This window comes from Denticeps clupeoides, chromosome 9 (genome assembly GCF_900700375.1).
Source record: "Denticeps clupeoides chromosome 9, fDenClu1.1, whole genome shotgun sequence".
Lineage (NCBI taxonomy): Eukaryota > Metazoa > Chordata > Actinopteri > Clupeiformes > Denticipitidae > Denticeps > Denticeps clupeoides.
In genome coordinates, this window is record NC_041715.1 from 4456335 (window position 1) to 4474991 (window position 18657).

General features: G+C 50.5%; 2 protein-coding genes and 1 long non-coding RNA gene across 8 annotated transcripts in view; 2 read left to right on the forward strand and 1 right to left on the reverse strand.

The window, feature by feature from the left end:
- On the forward strand, nucleotides 1-4584 carry slc38a11 (solute carrier family 38 member 11). 2 transcript variants are annotated; one of them, XM_028990986.1, is made up of 12 exons: nucleotides 1-125; nucleotides 214-334; nucleotides 665-739; nucleotides 973-1107; nucleotides 1201-1266; nucleotides 1342-1448; nucleotides 1532-1611; nucleotides 1997-2067; nucleotides 2157-2318; nucleotides 2398-2510; nucleotides 3761-3892; nucleotides 4230-4584. In XM_028990986.1, exons 1-12 carry the CDS (start codon nucleotides 90-92, stop codon nucleotides 4512-4514), a joined length of 1383 nt encoding a protein of 460 aa, XP_028846819.1. In that variant the 5' UTR covers nucleotides 1-89; the 3' UTR covers nucleotides 4515-4584. The 2 variants fall into 2 exon arrangements, with proteins under 2 accessions (XP_028846819.1, XP_028846823.1); XM_028990990.1 differs by lacking the exon at nucleotides 3761-3892.
- LOC114796628 (uncharacterized) lies at nucleotides 4128-8292 on the reverse strand. The gene is made up of 3 exons (XR_003750765.1): nucleotides 8049-8292; nucleotides 4613-4698; nucleotides 4128-4508 (listed from the first exon to the last, which is right to left on the reverse strand). It is a non-coding gene; the product is annotated as an uncharacterized LOC114796628 (long non-coding RNA).
- Nucleotides 6365-18657, forward strand: part of cobll1b (cordon-bleu WH2 repeat protein-like 1b) — a 24567-nt gene continuing 12274 nt past the window's right edge. For 3 of the 5 annotated variants that reach the window (XM_028990981.1, XM_028990984.1, XM_028990983.1), the window contains exon 1: nucleotides 6366-6661. In XM_028990981.1, the coding sequence (XP_028846814.1) occupies nucleotides 6606-6661 (56 nt within the window). In that variant the 5' untranslated portion in view covers nucleotides 6366-6605. Of the gene's footprint in view, nucleotides 6662-14719; nucleotides 14848-18657 lie in introns of those variants that run through there. The other 2 variants (XM_028990982.1, XM_028990985.1) reach the window with 2 other exon arrangements.

Below are 18657 nucleotides of genomic sequence, written 5' to 3' on the forward strand. Positions count from 1 at the left end.
GGAGCTCCGGAGGAGGGGCGGACTGTGCGCCCGGCACCCCGGATCATGTGCGCGGCGCGGCGCGGCTCAGGATCTTTAAAGTGTCCGAGATGGAAAACGGGACGCCCGACAAGCGCATGCAGCCGGTAACATTTTTTTTAAATCCCGGGAAAATGTTAAATCACGGACTTTTATGGTTCTGTAAGTTTTTTTTTTACTCTTTGCGCTTCTAAGATTGACGTCGACGATCGGAAGGCGCTGCTGCCGACGCGCGCCGAAGACGCGGCGGGGAAAGGCTCGATGACGTCGGCGTCTTTTAATTTCATCAACTCGATCATCGGATCTGGCATCATAGGTGGTTTGGTTTATGAGTGCCGCACATGTCATGGCCAGTCGTCTACTGCACAGACATATTTTATTATATTTTTTATTATATTTTATTGTATTATTCTGTTGCTGTATTACCGTGTGCAGTTTCTGTCCAGTTCATATTTAGGAAACCATTTGTCACGCATCATATGAGCTTTATGGAACATGTGACTGCAAACAATGTTGGCTGCCAATGTTTTGCATCCCCAAACACCCCAAAAACGGCTCCGCCCCTGTCATGGCAGCTAATTGTACATGAAAATGCGTCGTGAAAATGACTGGTTGTGTGTGGTGTTTGCCTGTAATGCATGTTTAGGGCTCCCTTATTCACTGAACCAAGCCGGACTCCCGCTGGGACTGATTCTGCTCATGGCTGTTGCATTCATTACAGGTACGTTAGAACGATTCGAGAGTCCTGTCTTATAATATAAATTTATTATATATAGGGTATTGCTGAATGTATCTACATAAGCTACAACATTTTTACATTTACGGCATTTGCTAGACGCACTTATCCAGAGCGACTTTCAATCAGTAGTGACAGGGACAGTCCCTCAACTTAGTGTTAACTGTCACTTGGGGGACACTTAGGGACAACATGCATGTTGTTGCTCTCTGTTGCAGACTACTCAATCATTCTCCTGATTAGAGGAGGGAACCTCTCAGGCACCGACAGCTACCAGTCTTTAGTGCACAGCACCTTCGGCTTTGCCGGCTACATCGTCCTGTCAATCCTGCAGTTTCTCTATCCCTTCATAGGTGTGTGCATGGCCCACTGCCAACTAAGCATTATTAAAATAAAGTACAATGATCAACATTGAAAAGCCTTTTTTTTTTTTTTTTACTGTCTAGCAATGATCAGCTACAACATCATTACCGGTGACACACTGACCAAAGTGTTCCTGAGAATACCTGGAGGTTTGTTGGACTCGTCCAGTTCGTCGGAAAGACAGAACGTCCTGTAAACATTCTGTGCATTGTGTGCATTTGCAGTCGGACCAGATAACATGTTCGCCGAGCGACACTTTGTCATCTTAGCATCCACTGTTCTCTTCACCCTCCCGCTGTCCCTGTATCGGAACATAGAGAAGTTGGGCAAGGTAGCCTGCTTTTACCCTAATCTGGTTTGTTGGGAGTCATGCACAGAGGTCGTGAAAGGTCACTGCGTCTGTTGTGTCCGCAGGTGTCCCTGGTTTCCATGGTGCTGACGCTGGTCATCATCGTCATTGTGATTGTCAGAGCCGCCACTCTCGGCCCCCACATGTACATTTCACTGCACCACCCGACCGTCCACGTTCATTCCACTATGACAAGTAATGGGGCAGTGGGGGCCTAGCGGTTACGGAAGAGGCCCTGTAATCAGTAGGTTGCCGGTTCGAATCCCGATCCGCGAAGGTGCCACTGAGGTGTCACTGAGCAAAGCACCGTCCCCAAGCACTGCTCCCCGGGCGCCTGTCATGGCTGCCCACTGCTCACTCAGGGTGATGGGTTAAATGCAGAGGACAAATTTCACTGCGTGCACCGTGTGCTGTGCTGCTGTGCATCACAAGTGACAATCACTTCACTTTCACTTAATGTGTGTGTGTTTAATCTTAAAGAAGAAAGAGTGACCCCCCCCTCTGTGTTTGCTCTTCTTCCCTCGTCGAAGCCCCCCTACAGAGAACGCGTGGGGATTCGCCAGGTGGAACGCCATACAGGCAGTGGGAGTCATGTCCTTTGGTGAGGCCTCGCCTTGGAACGTCGCAGGCGGCCGTACCGCCCGACGGGCTTTGCTTCACTCAGCGCCGTGTAATGTCTGTGTGTCGCAGCCTTCATCTGCCACCACAACAGCTTCCTGATCTACGGCTCGCTTCGAGAGCCCACGCTGGGCAACTGGACCCGCGTCACACATTTGTCGGTGGGCTTGGCTGTGCTGCTCAGTGCGGTGTTTGCCGTGGCGGGATATGTGACCTTTACAGGATATACACAAGGTAGACCCAACAACTTTTGGACGAAGGACACTTTTGGGAATTACGCTTGTTTGGGCTCAAAATTACTTTTGTGTTTCAGGTGACATATTTGAAAATTACTGCCGAAATGATGACCTGGCAACGTTTGCTCGTTTTTGCTATGGGATCAGCATTGTCACCACATTCCCTCTTGAATGCTTTGTGACACGTGAGGTATGGGCCTTTTAAAGCATCTGATTATGGCTTCGTTTAAGTGCAAAATAGACAAGTTGTGAACGCTTGGCAGTATTCAGTGTCAGATAAAAAAGCACCACTAGATGTCACTTTCACTCTAACTGACCATCAGGAAGCAGTAAAATATGGTGGAGGTTAAAATTAATTCAAAGTATTATGGGGAAACTAGTGAATAAATTAGTCTATTATTATTGGATTGATTGTTTAATATGCCAAGATGTTTATGCTAACTCATTGGCTTCTGCCTCTGAAGTATTCAAATCTCTCTTCATTACTGCCAAATAAAATGCATTACTTTGTTCCCACTGTATAACTTTATAAGGGTTTTGTTGGCTAATAGGTCCTAAAACTGAACCCTGTGGGATCCCAAAAGCCATTCATTACTGAAATGCATCTCCCAGTTGAAACAAAATAGTTTCTGTCTTCTAGCTAAGACCTGAGACATTTAAGAACTGAAAGAAATTGACTTCAGAAGAAAGGATAGCGAACAGGAAATTCTGCAAGAGAGTCAGTTTAACCCGTGAATTATCATAGATTAGGATAGATCTACAGCAGGGGTGTCCAAACTTTTTTCAGTGAGGGCCACAAATACTGGCTCACATGCTTAGTTTCCTATTGTTGTCCATTCGTGAAATCCGTGACAAGGGGGGTCGTGACCCTTGCAAAAATTCTTTATTTAATTTGCCAGCAAAAATAATATCATGTTTAATCATTTGGTGATGTTACACACACCCCTACCGAATAATTGTTATTTCCCAACCCATCTTCTTTTCATCTGGTTATTAAACATTTGTCACGTCATGGGCTTCCTACATGTCTGCTAGTAGATTTTTTACACGAAAGCGATGTTCTGCCATTTACGGTGTTTTATTGTAAAAAAAAAAACACATTTTACGCATTTTTTTACAAAAATCATACATTTAACAGAACACGTCCTATCCCGTTTGCTATGACTGAAGTTTCTTTAGCACCCGACCACACACACACACACGCTCCTTCACGCAGGCTGAAGCTTTATATGCTCGTGCTTCACTCAAGTCTCAAGCACAGTGGTGCCACTGTGCCAAATGCATTCCTTGCGAGATAAAGCTGTATTAAAAACTGGACCGAAATGGAAAATGAAAGAACATTTTGCAGGAGGCTCATGCCGCATTCCGGAAGCCTATAGGGCACGACCGCACCGCTCGTTGCCTTTGTTCACGTCATCGACTCTGACTCATGATCAACAGGTCGTGTCGAACATCTTCTATGACGGCGCGCTCTCCAACAGCGCCCATGTCGCCGTTACCTTTGTGATAGTGTCTGTCTGTACAGCCATATCCCTGGCCTACGACTGCCTGGGTATTGTCCTGGAAATAAATGTAAGTTGGGCAAGCCCTGAAATCCCAGTATACCTTGCACACATCATTCCCACTGTTCTCAAGGTTTTCACACTTGCTTAGATTAATGGAAACCTGTTAAGGTGATAAGAGAGTGGCTGAGTGATGTTTCTGTTAAACGACAATAGAGTAATTAAAATGATCAGTCTGTAAGTGTGAATTAAGAAATCATCATTAATGTTAATGTTTTTTTCTTCAAATCACTTTATTTGTCTGCTTAAACCGAATATTGACATTGTTATCATTTTATTCCTGATTCTAAACTGGAGGTAATCAGGGTTGGAGGTTAAATGTGGGGGTGATCTCTGCCTTTTTGCAGGGTGTCTTGAGTGCGACACCTCTGATGTTCATAATCCCATCTGCGTGCTTCCTGAAACTGTCTCCTGGCCGCTGGTTTCATGGGGAAAATATCATAGTCTCCGCCATCCTGCTGGTGGGGGTCTTTGTGATGGTCGTCGGCCTCACCATGACGGTCATGTACCCCCAGGACTGCTCTCACGGAGCGGAGTTGTTCTACTGCTTGTCCTCCAACCTTTCCATCGTCGCCACCACACCTTCCAGCATGGTGTTACAGCTTCAGAATTCCACTCAGAATGTTCTATGAATAATGCAACATGCAATGTGTTTTTATGCAATATTGTCACCGTTTGTATTAAACACACTTTTTACATGAACAGAAATGATTGCTTGTCGGCTAAATACTTTTGAATGAAGTGTGTGATGATTAGTGCTTTTCTGCCTCAAGCCACAAGTGCCCGTAGTGTTGTGATGACAGAGGTGAAGAAATGCTGAGGAATAAATATGATTAACATGAGCCACTCTTGTCTTGAAAAACACATGAAAAACTTTATTATATTTACGGTTCTTTTAAACTAAAGACTGCTTTTTGCTGTACAAGCATTTTAAGATATTGTAATAATGAAAAAAAAAAGTAAAGTTTGTGCGGAATTGCTGTGTTATAGTTTTTCATCTACTATCATGCTGGATGTGCATTGTGGGGCAGTAGTGCCCTAGCGGCCCCATAATCAGAAGGTTGGCGGTTCGAATCCCGATCCGCCAAGGTGCCACTGAGGTGCCACTGAGCAAAGCACCGTCCCCACACACTGCTCCCCGGGCGCCTGTCATGGCTGCCCACTGCTCACCAAGGGTGATGGTTAAATACAGAGGACACATTTTGTTGTGTCAACATGTGCTGTGCTGCAGTGTTTCACAATGACAATAACTTTATATTCACTTTGCATTGCACACATATTTACATTTGACATTTCTGGCATTTATCAGACGCCCTTGTCCAGAGTTATAGGGACAGTAACAGTTCCCCGCGTCTTGCTCAGGGACACAGTGGTAGTAAGTGGGGTTCGAACCTGTGACTCGAACTCCGAGCCGCCAAGGCGTCACTGAGGAAAGCACCGTCCCCACTGCTCGCTGGTTAAATGCAGAGGACACCTTTCACAACTAACAGGCGAGAGCACATACACTGTTTTAAAGTCCATTTAAAAATTCTTTTATTTGGTTTTAAATCTCTGAATTGGTCAGACCTTCTCCGTTCTTACACCCCCCCCGTTCTCTCAGTTGTCCAGACCAGAGACTATTTGTTTGTTCCTCGGTCACATTACAAGCTCAGAGGCGACAGGGCCTGTGCGGTGGCTGCCCCACGTCTATGGAACGACCTGCCAATCAGTGTCGGACAGGCGCATCAATCACTGCCATTAAATCTCGTTTAAAAACTCACTTTTACACCCTGACTTTTAACCCGGTGTGACGTGGTTCTTATACGGTGTTTTATGTGGTCCTTCCTTCTTACATCCTTCTGTTTTATTCAACCCCTTGTTTAATTCAAATTGCTGCAGGTTTCTCTTATTTTATTCTGTTTTCTTTTTATTTCAATGAACTTTTTGTCCATGTCTGTCCTGTTCCTGGCAACTTAACTTGTTTTTAAATTTTAAGTGTACAGCACTTTGGTCAGTGACAGCATTTACCGGGCGCCCTTATCCAGAGCGACTTACATTCAGTAGTTACAGGGACAGTCCCCCCCTGGTGACACTCAGGGTTAAGTGTCCTGCTCAGGGACACGATGGTAGTAAGTGGGATTTGAACCTGTGTCTTCTGGTTCATGAGCGAGTGTGATACCCACTAGGCTACTACCACCACCTCCTTTGTTGTGTGAAAGTGATTTATGAATAAATTATTTTTATGGTACAAATAATTCACTTTTTTCTTCTTTCGTTGAATAATTGGCATACCCGTAAAATGTGAACCTACCGCCAGGTGGCGCTGCGCCTCCAACGCCGCGTCCGAGCGGGCAAATCAATCACGTTTTTTGTCTTGTTTTGTTTTGTTTTTTTTCTCAGTTTAACTTCACTTTTATCCGCGGAACTTTCCGAATTGTCGCCGAACGGCGAGTTGGAGCGCGGAAAGCGGCCGGAAAGTGCGCGACTCGCCCGTCCGCCATGTGGAAGTGGGCGTCGGGCGAGGGGCGGGGGGTCGGACGCGCGGCTCCGGCTTCGGGACTCTCCGCGGCCGATGACAGTCAGGCGCGGCTGGCGGGGACCGAGCGCGACTCTCCGTCCCCCCTCCCGCCCCGGCTGACAGTAAGTGGGAGGTGGCATGGCGGCGGGCGCCGGACCGGCTTTTCCTGTTCGTCCCTCCGGCGATTAACGCGGCCCGCGGTCCGCCAGGGCGCGTCGGAGGAGGCATGGACGAGCCCGGACTCGAGGAGGGGAGCCCTCGTCGCCGAGCGCCACACGCAAGGTACCGAGCCCGCAGGTGTAGCCCGAATTCCCGCTTGTCCCGCTCGCTCGGACGGTAATTCGTGGGAAGTTGTGGAATGCGGCTTCTTCCTTCGTGCGCAGAGACCCTCCGGACGACTACATTTATCGTTTTAATTTACAGCATTATTCTTATCCAGAGCGACTTACTATCAGTAGTTACAGGGACAGTTAACTCAGGGTTAAGTGTCTCTCTCGGGGACACGATGGTAGTAAGTGGGATTTGAACCCGGGTCTTCTGGTTCATAGACGAGTGTGTTACCCACTAGGCTACTACCACCCTACTTACAATCAGTAGTTACAGGGACAGTCCCCCCGTCCCCCCGGAGACACTCAGGGTTAAGTGTCTTGCTCAGGGACACGATGGTAATAAGTGGGATTCGAACCTGGGTCTTCTAGGCGAGTGTGTTACCCGCTAGGCTACTACCACCTCATTGAACGTCGCAGGAACTTCATTTCCTGCTTCCGCTGAGAAAGGGCCGTGGCTGCACGTTGGGGGTCATGGGAAATATGGTGAGGTTAGGACCCCCCCCCCCCCCCCCCCCCCCCCCTCCAAAAAAAAAACAAACACAAACACTAACAAATGGTGCAGAACTTCCAGGAAATTCGCTGGACAATCGCACCCGGGATGAGCTCGGGAATTCTGGGGGCCTATTTTTTTCGCAGCTCTGTGCCCCAGTACCGTCAGGTTTGGTCTTCGCTGCAATGTCGTGCACTGGGAGATGATGGTGGTGGCGGTGATGATGGAAATTCCCATTCCGTCCAGGTGCATGATCGCTTTCCCGGGATGATGTCAGCGGACTGTTTTCCAGAGTCCTGGAAGAGGTTTTTTTTTGGGGTGTGTGTGTGTGTGTGTGTGTGTGGGGCCCTGATGTCCCAGGACTGCAGGTTTATCCGGATTTTAATTAAAGGGGAGACCTGGAGACAGGGACAGTCCCCACTCAGGGTTAAGGGTCTTGCTCAGGGACACAGTGGTAGTAAGTGGGGTTTGAACCTGAGGCAAGTGCAGCGGGAGCGAGGACCGCGGCGCGTCTGTGGAAGAGCCTGTCGCGGGGGGGGCGGGGGATTTATTTCTGGTTCTGCGTGCTCGGTGCAATTTGACCCGCGGCTCCTGAAAACGGAGTGACGTCCGCGCGGCCGAGGGAGTCGGGCCTCTAATAAAACCAAAACGGCGAGCGGCCTTTCAACGCGGGACGATGAACTTCGGGGAGTCCCGGCAACGCGCCTAAAATGTCAGATCTCCAGCAATAAAACGCCTTCACGCTTCTTTATATGGGCCGACGTCTGGCCCGGGCCAGATTCTGAGTTTTACCGCGCTGCGTTACGTACCGCGGGGCCACGATCGGAACGCAGAAGGGCCCGGGCTGTACCTGTGGGCGGGGCTCTTCTTCTTCTTCTTCTTCTTCTTCTTCTTCTTTCCAGAAAGGGCAGACGTGGAATCGGTTAGAAGGATCTAATTCGCCAGATGTTTCCACTCTGTCTCTCTCGCTCTCTCTCCCTCCCTCCCGGCAGCCCCGCTCGCCCGCTCGCACGCCCCGTCCAGACGCGCAGCTGCGCTCTCTTATCAGCCTGGCGAGGAGACACCCGTAGAAGCCACGTTTCACCAACTCCGCCGCCGCTTTCTCCTTCGGCGGGGAGCTGGTGGCGTCTGCCAAGTGCCTTAAATGTAAATGTGAGGGTTGAATGCAGAGGACACGTTTCACCGCGCGCTCCGCGTGCTGTGCTGCAGTGTGTCACAAAGACGATCACTGCACTTAAAATTCACTTTAAATCCTCCCTTTAAAACATAAATAAATAGTTATAAGTAGAATTTTTATTTAAAAAATTTTTTCCTAGCGGCCCCGTAGTCAGGTTTCCGGTTCGAATCCGACGGTCCACCAAGGTGCCACTGAGCAAAGCACCGTCCCCCCACACTGCTCCCCGGGCGCCTGTCATGGCCGCCCACTGCTCACCAAGGGCGGTGGGTTAAATGCAGAGGACACATTTCACCGTGTGCACCGTGTGCTGTGCTGCTGTGTATCACATGTGACGATCACTTCCCTTTAATGCAGACGTGTTTTTTTTTTTGCGTTGCTGTCGAATTTCAACGTTCCATCGGCACGTAAAAGTATTTATTTTTTTGGGTTTTCCGTATGGGATGCGTTTATTTCCAGGTCGCGCGTCGACTGTAGCGGGACAAAGATTTGGGGAAGCGCTGGATGAGGTCAGAGAGAAAACATTTGGCGGCGGCCGGGGGCCCAAAACTCTTAATTGGGCCGAAGGGGCGGACCGGCGTGCGTCCGCCGACCTGCCCGGGCGTAAAAACGGACACCGTGGCACGAATCCAGGGGACGCGGAATAATGGCGGGCCTTTGTCGGGGATGTTCGGCGCCGACGCGCTGACCGTGAAGAGGCGCGAGTGGGGCCCGGTTACGAGGGCCCGTCCTAGAAACGCAGGGGACGCTCCCTCCTCGGCCCCCTCCGCGTGTCCATTTGCCGGAGCCCGTCCGAGCCCGTCGCCCGTTCAGCCGGCGATTTGGAGTTTGGGTTATATTTAGAGGGGACCACGGCCGCCGGTAAACATCGTGGGGACGGGGGTGGGGGACCCAACCCCGTGACATGGAGGGGCTTTTTTTAAATAGCCCAGAGAGCCCGCCCATGTGACCGCGTGGTCCAGAAACGTAGGAGTAGAGCGCGCTTTATGAAACCAGAAGGTTGCCGGTTCAAATCCCGATCCGCCACTCAGGTGGCACTGAGCAAGCCGCCGTCCCCACACGCTGCTCCCCGGGCGCCTGTCATGGCCGCCCACTGCTCACCATGGGCCACGGCGTTATTACACCTCGTATACTCCGAGCCTCCAGTACTGCTCGCCTGGTCCCTCTGAAGGTAGAAGGAAGACGCTCATCTAGACTCTTCTCCATCTTGGCCCCTCGGTGGTGGAATGAACTTCCCCTCGAGGTCAGAACTGCTCAGTCACTGAGTATTTTCACACGGCAGCTCAAGACCTTCCTCTTTAGAGAAGATTTAGATGAATTTGTAACCTTCTTCTTGTCTGACTTCTGTATAGAAACTACAACATAGTGAATAAAAAGATTGTATTCATAGTTGGGGGTCCTAGTGAACCAGAACTGATCACTTCATCCATGGTAACATGGGGTCGCTCTGGATTAGGGCGTCTGCCAAATGCCTTAAATGTAAATGTGATGGCTAAATACAGAGGACACATTTCACTGTGTGCACCGTGTGCTGTGCTGCTGTGTATCACAACGACAACCACTTCACTTTAAATTCACTTTTAAATCTTCGTTTTAGTAAATAGTTATAAGTTGAATTTGTATTTATTTTTTGGTGTGGGGGGGCGGGGTCATGGCTCTTGAGCAACGTCCTGATTTCCATCCCAAACGCACGACTGTCATTAAAGCAGCTGAGTCGTGTTGAAATCTCAAACGTAATTATTCCGCCGAGGAAAAAGACTTGTGTAATCCAATTCCGCGGCCTGGGACTGTAGCCCAGATGGCACCGCCGCGCCGAGGGGGGGGAGGGCGGGACGATTTACGCCTCGCACCGTATATTAAAACCTGCCGGTGAGCTCAGCCCGCCTGGGTCCTTTTTATTTTCCTTTTTCCCTCCGTGTCCCTCCTGGAGAGAAGTCACCCGGTTACCCTCGCGTCACACGCGTGTCACATGCCCGTTTGGCTCCTGGCCTTTGTGCACGTTGGGATGCGCGACCCCGCAGGGTCATTGTACCCACCCCTTACCCATAATGCACGAGCCCTTGCGCAAAACTATAAGACAAACGTTGACCTTAGTGCGACGTAAAAATGACATTCTGCGGCTGGTTTCTTGTTTTTTCTTGGAACACTAGATGGCGCTGATGCGGGACGCCAGTGTCCTCCGAACACTGCGCCCTTTGTGCGGCGCCGTTTATAAATGCGGCCCTGTTCTGGTCCGTCCGTCAAGTGGCCCACGAAAACATATCTGACACGTTCGTCATGGACACGGACACCTTTCCCGTTTCGGGGTCGCTGCGGCCACCGTCCTCACGTCTTGAGTGTCGTTTTTTTTGTTCTTCCGGAAAGAAATGTTGTACAGTTGCGGGCGCGGACGCCGCCTTCCGCCCGCCGCCGGCGGCCCTGGCGTGCTGCGACCTGCAGGACTCCACGGCGCGGTTCTCGGAACCGCCTGCAGAAATATCCGAGGCGGGGGGGGGACCTCCCCAGCGCTGCGTCGTCCCGGCCCGGGATCCTCGGCTCTGCACGTGATGCACGAGAAGGGGGGGGGAGAGAGAGAGAGACGCAGGCCCAACGTGTCTCGGGGAAATATTTCAGCCGGGACAACGCGCCATTGTCCTTGGATAAAGGACGCAGTGTGGAACCGAGAAAATTGCGACTCAAAGGAAAAAACTTTTAATGCAAAATTCAGGCTTTGCACCTCAAACAAATGTGAAAATATGGATACAGAATTATATAAGGTGGTGGTGGCCTAGCGGGTAACACACTCGCCTATGAACCAGAAGACCCAGGTTCAAATCCCACTTACTACCATTGTGGCCCTGAGCAAGACACTTGACCCTGAGTGTCTCCAGGGGGGGGACTGTCCCTGTAACTACTGATTGTAAGTCGCTCTGAATAAGGCCGTCTGGTAGATGCTGTAAATGTAAATCTTTGTTTTTTACATTAGTTAGTGTGGTGATGCATATGGTATTGTGAGATCCTTCTGGGACACGCACCCCCCCCCCGATAGATACGTATACGTTTCTGAAGCGGCCCTGCGAAGTGTGTTGCTCGGCCACGTCTCCTCCCACGACCGGCTTATCCCGTCAATAGGACACTGTATTATCGCGGCCTGCCCCGGCGGCGCGGCCTTATCTAAACGCTTGGCAGATGCTGCGGCCGCTCTCGGGAGGACCGTAGGCGCTGGGAAAACAGCGGGGTTCTCGTTTGACCTCGGCGGAGGGGAATTCGGCGAGGAAAAGGCTGCCTCCCTTGGCCGGGGGGTCGGGGGTCGTGATCAGCATGATCCTGCTTATGTAGCGTGAGAGGCGGCGGTGTTGTGTAATATATGGATGTGTTGCGTCGTGAGGTTTATTAACACGCCGTCACGGGTCATGCTTTCACGGCGCCCTATGAGACGTAGCATATGCTACCTAGTGATTAGAACTGTAATGATGTTTTCATGAACAAAGTTTAAGAGGGGAGGAGCCTGTATGCACGACTGACGCCAACGTGTGCCGCGCCCACCACCAACAACGACGGCGTGCAGGTCATCGGCGGTTCATTTGAAGCATTCTGATGGGTGAACTAGTGACGGTGACACCAGTGAACGCGCCCCATGACTTGTATAGTGCCAAAAAAACTATGGCCCTATACGTGACTTGCTTTTTAATTAGCCAATAATTATTTATTAGTGATTTTATAGCATCTGTAGTAATAGTTCTTGAGACTTTTATGATTGTTATCTCGACATTTCAGGCAATGCCACTCAACCTTTCACTCGACATGTAAACTTGATCCGTATCTGCGCTGTTGTGTGAAGGCGACCGCGGCTCTTGATCTCCGAGATGGCTATCTCCAAGTGCCGAGATAAACTTTCCACGTCGCGCTCCAGAGGACACGGGAAGCCGGAGAGGAAGCCGCGAGTTCGCACACACACACAGAGACCCCAGTGTTCTCCGCTCCCTCCGTCCCACGCGACTCGCGGGCTAATGTCCTTTCCAGGCCTCGTCCAAACAGTGCGTGTTTACTGCGGGTGACCTCTCGTACCAGATCGCCCGCTGGGTCCCTGATCCCGTGTTTAGTCTTCCCGCTGGGATTAAGTCGGCGACGTACGCACAGGTTAAATCTCCACCCACGTCCCCGTCCAACCACGAGTCCCCGTTCTATCAGCTGATGCCCCCGTATCTTTCAAAATAATAATAATAACGATCGTTTTACATTTACAGCATTTACCAGACGCCCTTATCCAGAGCGACTTGCAATCAGTAGTTACAGGGACAGTCCCCCCCAGGAGACACTTGGAGTTAAGTGTCTTGCTCAGGGACGAGATGGTATTAAGTGGGATTTGAACCCGGGTCTTCTGGTTCACAGGCGAGTGTGTTACCCACTAGGCTACTACCACCTAACCAGTTTTCAGTAGACAGTCGCCTGTAAAATATTTTTTTTTTTTAAACTTTCTGCTTTTAAATATAGCAGTGAGTTTGTTTTCATGAGTTAAAACAAATAAATGGCCGCCTGTGCCGATATGGGGCCTGTTTTGTTCTTATTGTAAGGCCCAGGAAACGTCGGTGAGTCACGGCTCGCTCACGTCCCAAGGTCACAACTTCCTGCTTTTTATCGCTCGCCGTTCAACGGAGCCCTTAACAAAAACAAAGTCGCCGCCGCCGCCACGCCGTCCATTTCTGGCTCCCGGGTCGTGTTTGAACCTGCGGCCCGGGCTGATAACCGCGACATTAACGCCTGGAAAATCCCTGGAATGTCGGCTTCCCGCCCGGGAAGGGAGCGTTTTTTTTTTTTTTCTGAGGCGGCGGCCGACTCATTAGTAGTGTTTTTGCAGCGCGCTCTTTAACGTCCCCGTCCCTGGCTGGTGGAACAACTCCGTTCGACCAGCCGAGACCACCACCACCTTTAAGAAGCAGCCGAAAACCCACTCGTTCCAAAAGTACTTACACACACATGCGCACACATGCGCACACTCTCACAAAATAAATAACTCGTCCAGCACTTAACAATTCCCAGCATGCTCTATTCCTGACAAGTTGGGCCTTATCGGGGCTCTTAGTTTTCTTAGCGTCTTAGTCTGCTGAATAAAGTAGAGTAACGTGTGGACCATGTCTCAGCGGTGACGTGTGAGCGTGACACAGTTTATCGCTCGCGGACCGTGCACCGTTAGCAGCGAACGCTAATTAACTGCAGACACAAAGGCGTCAGGGTGTTGCACCCAAAATACTCCTTTTAACGGTCGAGCAGATGGGGGCCGTGTCTGGGGGTTTTACTTCAACGTCTTTACGCGGCCAAATTTCTGGTTCAGAACTATTTTGAACCCAATTGTGAAGACAAGACACCTTTTTTCAAAAGATGTTCCGTCACCCAGCGGCAGCATGTACAGCCGGAGCGCGTAATTTGCGAGGCGCGAGACGCGAAGGTGAACGTTAGCGGTCGGTTTTCCGTTCGGGGATTAAACCTGCTCCGAGACCTCAGGTGGACTGCAGCGGACTGCTTTCAGCCCAGGACCAAATTCAAATTTTATTTGTCACGTACACAGTCATGCACGGTACGATATGCAGTGAAATGCTTTACCGACTATTGCAAGTATAGAATGAACCAATATGCAAATATTACGAACATAACCAAATATTACACTTTTATGATTTTAACATGAAATATGGGTAACAGGTAGGGTGAAGGTGTGCAAATGAGTGAAGTGAACGTAAAAAGTAAAAAAGTTTGTGCAATTATGCAATTGCAAATATTGGACGATGAGTTAAAAAACGAGTTAAAATCTGGCCCATTGAATATCAGAACATCGTCGCTCTGACCTTTGACCTGTGTTGTGCAAACGCGAACCTAGGTTTCGCCGGAGGGGTTTTCCACCCCCCCCGGACTTGTCTGTTCGACGAAACGGGCTCTGTTTCCGCCGCACGTTTACTTTAATCCCGCCCCGGGGTGAGGCATGCTGGGACAAGCACAGGCCTCCTACTCAAACCGCCGTCTTTCTTTTCTAGAGAAATGCAGCGCAAAGTAAACCGAGATAAAGTTCCTGAACCCGATTCAATCAGCGCGTGGGCGGGGCCAGCGCGTGGGCGGGGCCAGCGCAGCGTCTCCGAGGAAGTTCCGAGGAGAAGGAGGTGTTGTCATTTGCTCGCCCTTGCGGAGAAGCGGGGGAGAGAGAGAGAGAGAGGGAGGTAAAGCTGATTACCTCCCCGCCTGCCATTGGCCGAGGCCGGTGCTCAGCGGCGCGACCCGGACGTACGAGAGCGCCGGGGAGATTTCTCGTCCCCTCCCTCGCACTCCCCCGCTGGGAAGAGGCCACTGCGCCGGGGACCTGAATGAACCGCGCTTATTTTAATTGTTTTTTTTTTTTTTTTTTTTTTTTTTCCCTTTTCTCTCCGTGCCACCGTACTGGGCGTGCCGCAGAGTGACGGCAGGCTGTCACTCTCTGCCGGCTGCGCCTCCGGAGACGGTGGGCCCTGAGGTAAGAGATATCGCGTCATCGCCAGTGCAGTCGCGTACCTGCACAGTCCAGGTCGGTCCGGCTTTAGTCCCCGGTCACCGCGTCCTGACCGGGACGGAGTAGTCCGGTTATCAGCGGTCATATTTAAAACTGGTCCAGGGGTCTGGGGTCCGTAAACCTGCCCTCTGTGCTTGTTCTTTAAGATCAGAGATTTGCGAATGGACGAAATAATGCCGTGTTGCGGTGCGAGGTTTTGGTGAATCGGTGAAAAGGTGTCTGTCTTTGTACTTTCTGGCAGGCCAGCTGGAAAGGTGCCGGATTTCCTCGGTCGGGACGGAGGCACCCCAAAAGTTTTTTTTTTTTTTTTTTTTTATTTACGCATCTCGCCGGCAGCCCTGCCCGGCCGCTCCCCCCCCTTTTTACGCCATCGCTGTGGAATTCCTCGAGGGGGGGGCTGCAGCCGTCCGTCACGGCGGCCGGGGGCGAGTTCACCAGCTGTCGCAACGCCGGGGCCGGAATGCGGGGAATCCGAGAGCCGGCCCCCGCCGCCTTCCCTGCGCCGAGCCCGCCGCGCGCTCCGCAAACATTAATTACGCCGCGGGCGCGGCCCACCAGCGGCCCTTAATTGGCAGGCCTGGTTAATTCCCACCGTTTTACCGGGCTTTGCGACTCGGGATTTGACACTAAATGTAGGGGTGGTAGTAGCCTAGTGGGTAACACACTTGCCTATGAACCAGAAGACCCGGGTTCGAATCCCACTTACTACCATTGTGTCCCTGAGCAAGACACTTAACCCTGAGTGTCTCCAGGGGGGGGCTGTCCCTGTAACTACTGACTGTAAGTCGCTCTGGATAAGGGCGTCTGATAAATGCTGTAAATGTAAATATAAAATGTAAATGTCAGTTTTGCGAGGTTCTGCGGCCTTGTTTGCGAATGGAAGCCGGCGAGTCGGCAGTGGAACTAATTGACGGATGTTCGACCTCTGCAGCCTTTCAGGAACGACTTACTTCAAAACGGTGACGGTTTAAAAAGGGAACGTGGGGGTTTCGGTTCCGTCGAACCTCCTTACATTGTACTTGCCTCCTACTAACGTAGCCGTTTCGGCGACCGGCCTTCGGACCCTCCGGCGCGGGAACGCCAGCGATGTGTAAGATGGCCGCGGCTACCTGGATCTGGTTACGGGCCTTCTGAAGTCGCCCGGCGGACGGCCGGATGTGGGGATCGCGCGACGGCGGCGGCAGGTGTGGCCGCGGGGGCGTGGCGTTCGAACGTCGAGGGATTAGGATGCATATTAAGGCAATTTTAAAAAAGAAGGCATCAGACAACGGGCACAGTGTGTTCGCGCCGCCGGCGGATGATCTAGCCAAAACATCGTAATGGCGGCGAACAATGCCCCACCCCCCCACCCCCGTGTAATTGTGTGTGGGTGCATCCTGTGTTTGTGTGTGTGCGTGTCGGCCCTCTGACGTGCTGACAACCTGCTGTCGTGTGTGTTTTCTGAGCTTAGTTTTTCCCAAGAGAAACCCGCCGGCCGAGCTGAATCACGTCCGGCGTCCCCCGGCGGTGCGGAGGACGCTAGGAAAACGTTGGCCGGTGTTGAGAACGTGTGTGTGTGTGTGTGTGTGTGTGTGTGTGTGTTTTTTTTTTTGTGCGAGCCACACACACAAATCCCATGGGCACAGATGCGTCTGGAAATGAAGGTCGAAGCGGTGTTGTCGAAATGAAACAAAGCATGGCGCCATTGTGTGCCGGGGAGGTGAAGGCCTCTGACCGGTGGCTTCTGGCGCCTGTAGCAAAGTACCCAGCTTTCACTTTCAATCTTTGCACAAAATCTCTGCTCTTTTTACTCATTTGCGCACCTTCACCCTACCTGTTACACATATTTTATGTTAAGGACATAAACGTGTAATATTTCTTTATGTTTGCAATAGTTGCATATTGGTTTTCATTGTATACTTGCTACATTTTCAATATTGTGGTCCGTAGCAGTCGCAAAAAGCATTTCACCGCCTATGAACCAGGAGACCCGGGTTCAAATCCCACTTACTACCATTGTGTCCCTGAGCAAGACACTTAACCCTGAGTGTCTCCAGGGGGGGACTGTCCCTGTAACTACTGATTGTAAGTCACTCTGGATAAGGGCGTCTGGTAAATGCCGTAAATGTAAAAAAAATGTAAATATCATAACGCGTATGACTGTGTATGTGACAAATAAAATTAGAATTAGAATTTGAAGTAAGTAACACAGTAATGGTGGTGCAATGGTGACATTTTACTGTGCAAGTCGTATTTATTGACCGGCTGCACGGGTGCATGGGCTCGTGGGACACTGAAATATGAACTTTGCACTGGAGTGTGAGCCACCGTGTGTGTGTGTGTGTGTGTGTGTGTGTGTGTGTGCGCGTGTGCATGAGTGGTTTGTTGACACACGGCACAAGTTTAGTCATTCGTGAAGAATTGAGTCACAGGTGTTTGCGGGTCACTGGGTGTCTTTGTGCGCAGTTTTATTTTCCAAGTTAATGCATTCACAGTTGTCCCCTCGTTAGTTAACGGCACGCTAATGACTAATGAAGGTCGAATTGCAAAAAATCTCGGTCCGGCCTTTTTAATACACAACGCAATATGTTCAGCTCTACGGTAAAGTTCTGTTAAACGGGGGCATGATTGTTGCACATTTTACACAATCGTTTGTACATCAGGGGCAGCGGTGGCCTCGCGGTTCAGGAAGAGGGCCCGTAATCAGGAATATATGGAATACGTTAAATCCCGTTTTCTGCTCAAATGATGACGTTCTAATCGGAATTCTCTTGACGCCTGTTTGAATTAGGCTATAATTCTTACACCAGCATTTGCAATTGTGTTTGTTAGAATTGTAAACAATTGGCCTTCGGTCAGTAGCGAGTTTGCACTTTATTACTCTGCACTTGTTCTACAGTCATCTGCACAGTTGCTTTTATTTATCATTTAAGTGAAAGTTCTGGGCACAGAAATCTAAAGTGAAGGGATTGTCACATGTGATACACAGCAGCACAGCACACGGTGCACACAGTGAAATTTGTCCTCTGCATTTAACCGTCACCTTTAGTGAGCAGTGGGCAGCCATGATAGGCGCCTGGGGAGCAGTGTGTGGGGACGGTGCTTTGCTTAGTGGCACCTCAGTGGCACCTTGGCGGATCGGGATTCGAACCGGCAACCTTCTGATTACGGGGCCACTTCCTTAACCACTAGGCCACCACTGCCCCAGTCCTGCTGCTGCTGTTGTGTGACGGAACAACATGCTGAAGCAAATTAATAATTTGCTCATCTGGGGGTGGTAGTCGCCTAGTGGGTGACACACTCGCCTATGAACCAGAAGACCCAGGTTCAAATCCCACTTACTACCATCGTGTCCCTGAGCAAGACACTTAACCCAGAGTGTCTCCAGGGGGGGACTGTCCCTGTAACTACTGATTGTAAGTCGCTCTGGATAAGGCCGTCTGGTAAATGCTGTAAATGTAAATGTGAATGTAAATAATTGAACATAATTGAGTTTTAAATATTCGCCCCACTCAGCAGCACGAGAGCGATTCCTTCCTGGCTCCTGTGCCGGGGCACCTCTGAGCCCTCGCTGCTCGGTCTCTGCCTCTTTTTCAGCCTCAGTGAATAACCTCACTTCAGCAGGGTATCTTGTGACTTGTGTGTCAAACGTTTCATTTAATGGCCACTCATTTAAAGGCACGGACAAAGGGCTCCTTTCATTCGATTTCATGCCGGATTATTCCCAATTGCGATGATGTCCCCTGATTTTCAGTTTCAATTATTTCAGAGATCTATGGTGAGTTCAGAGTCGGG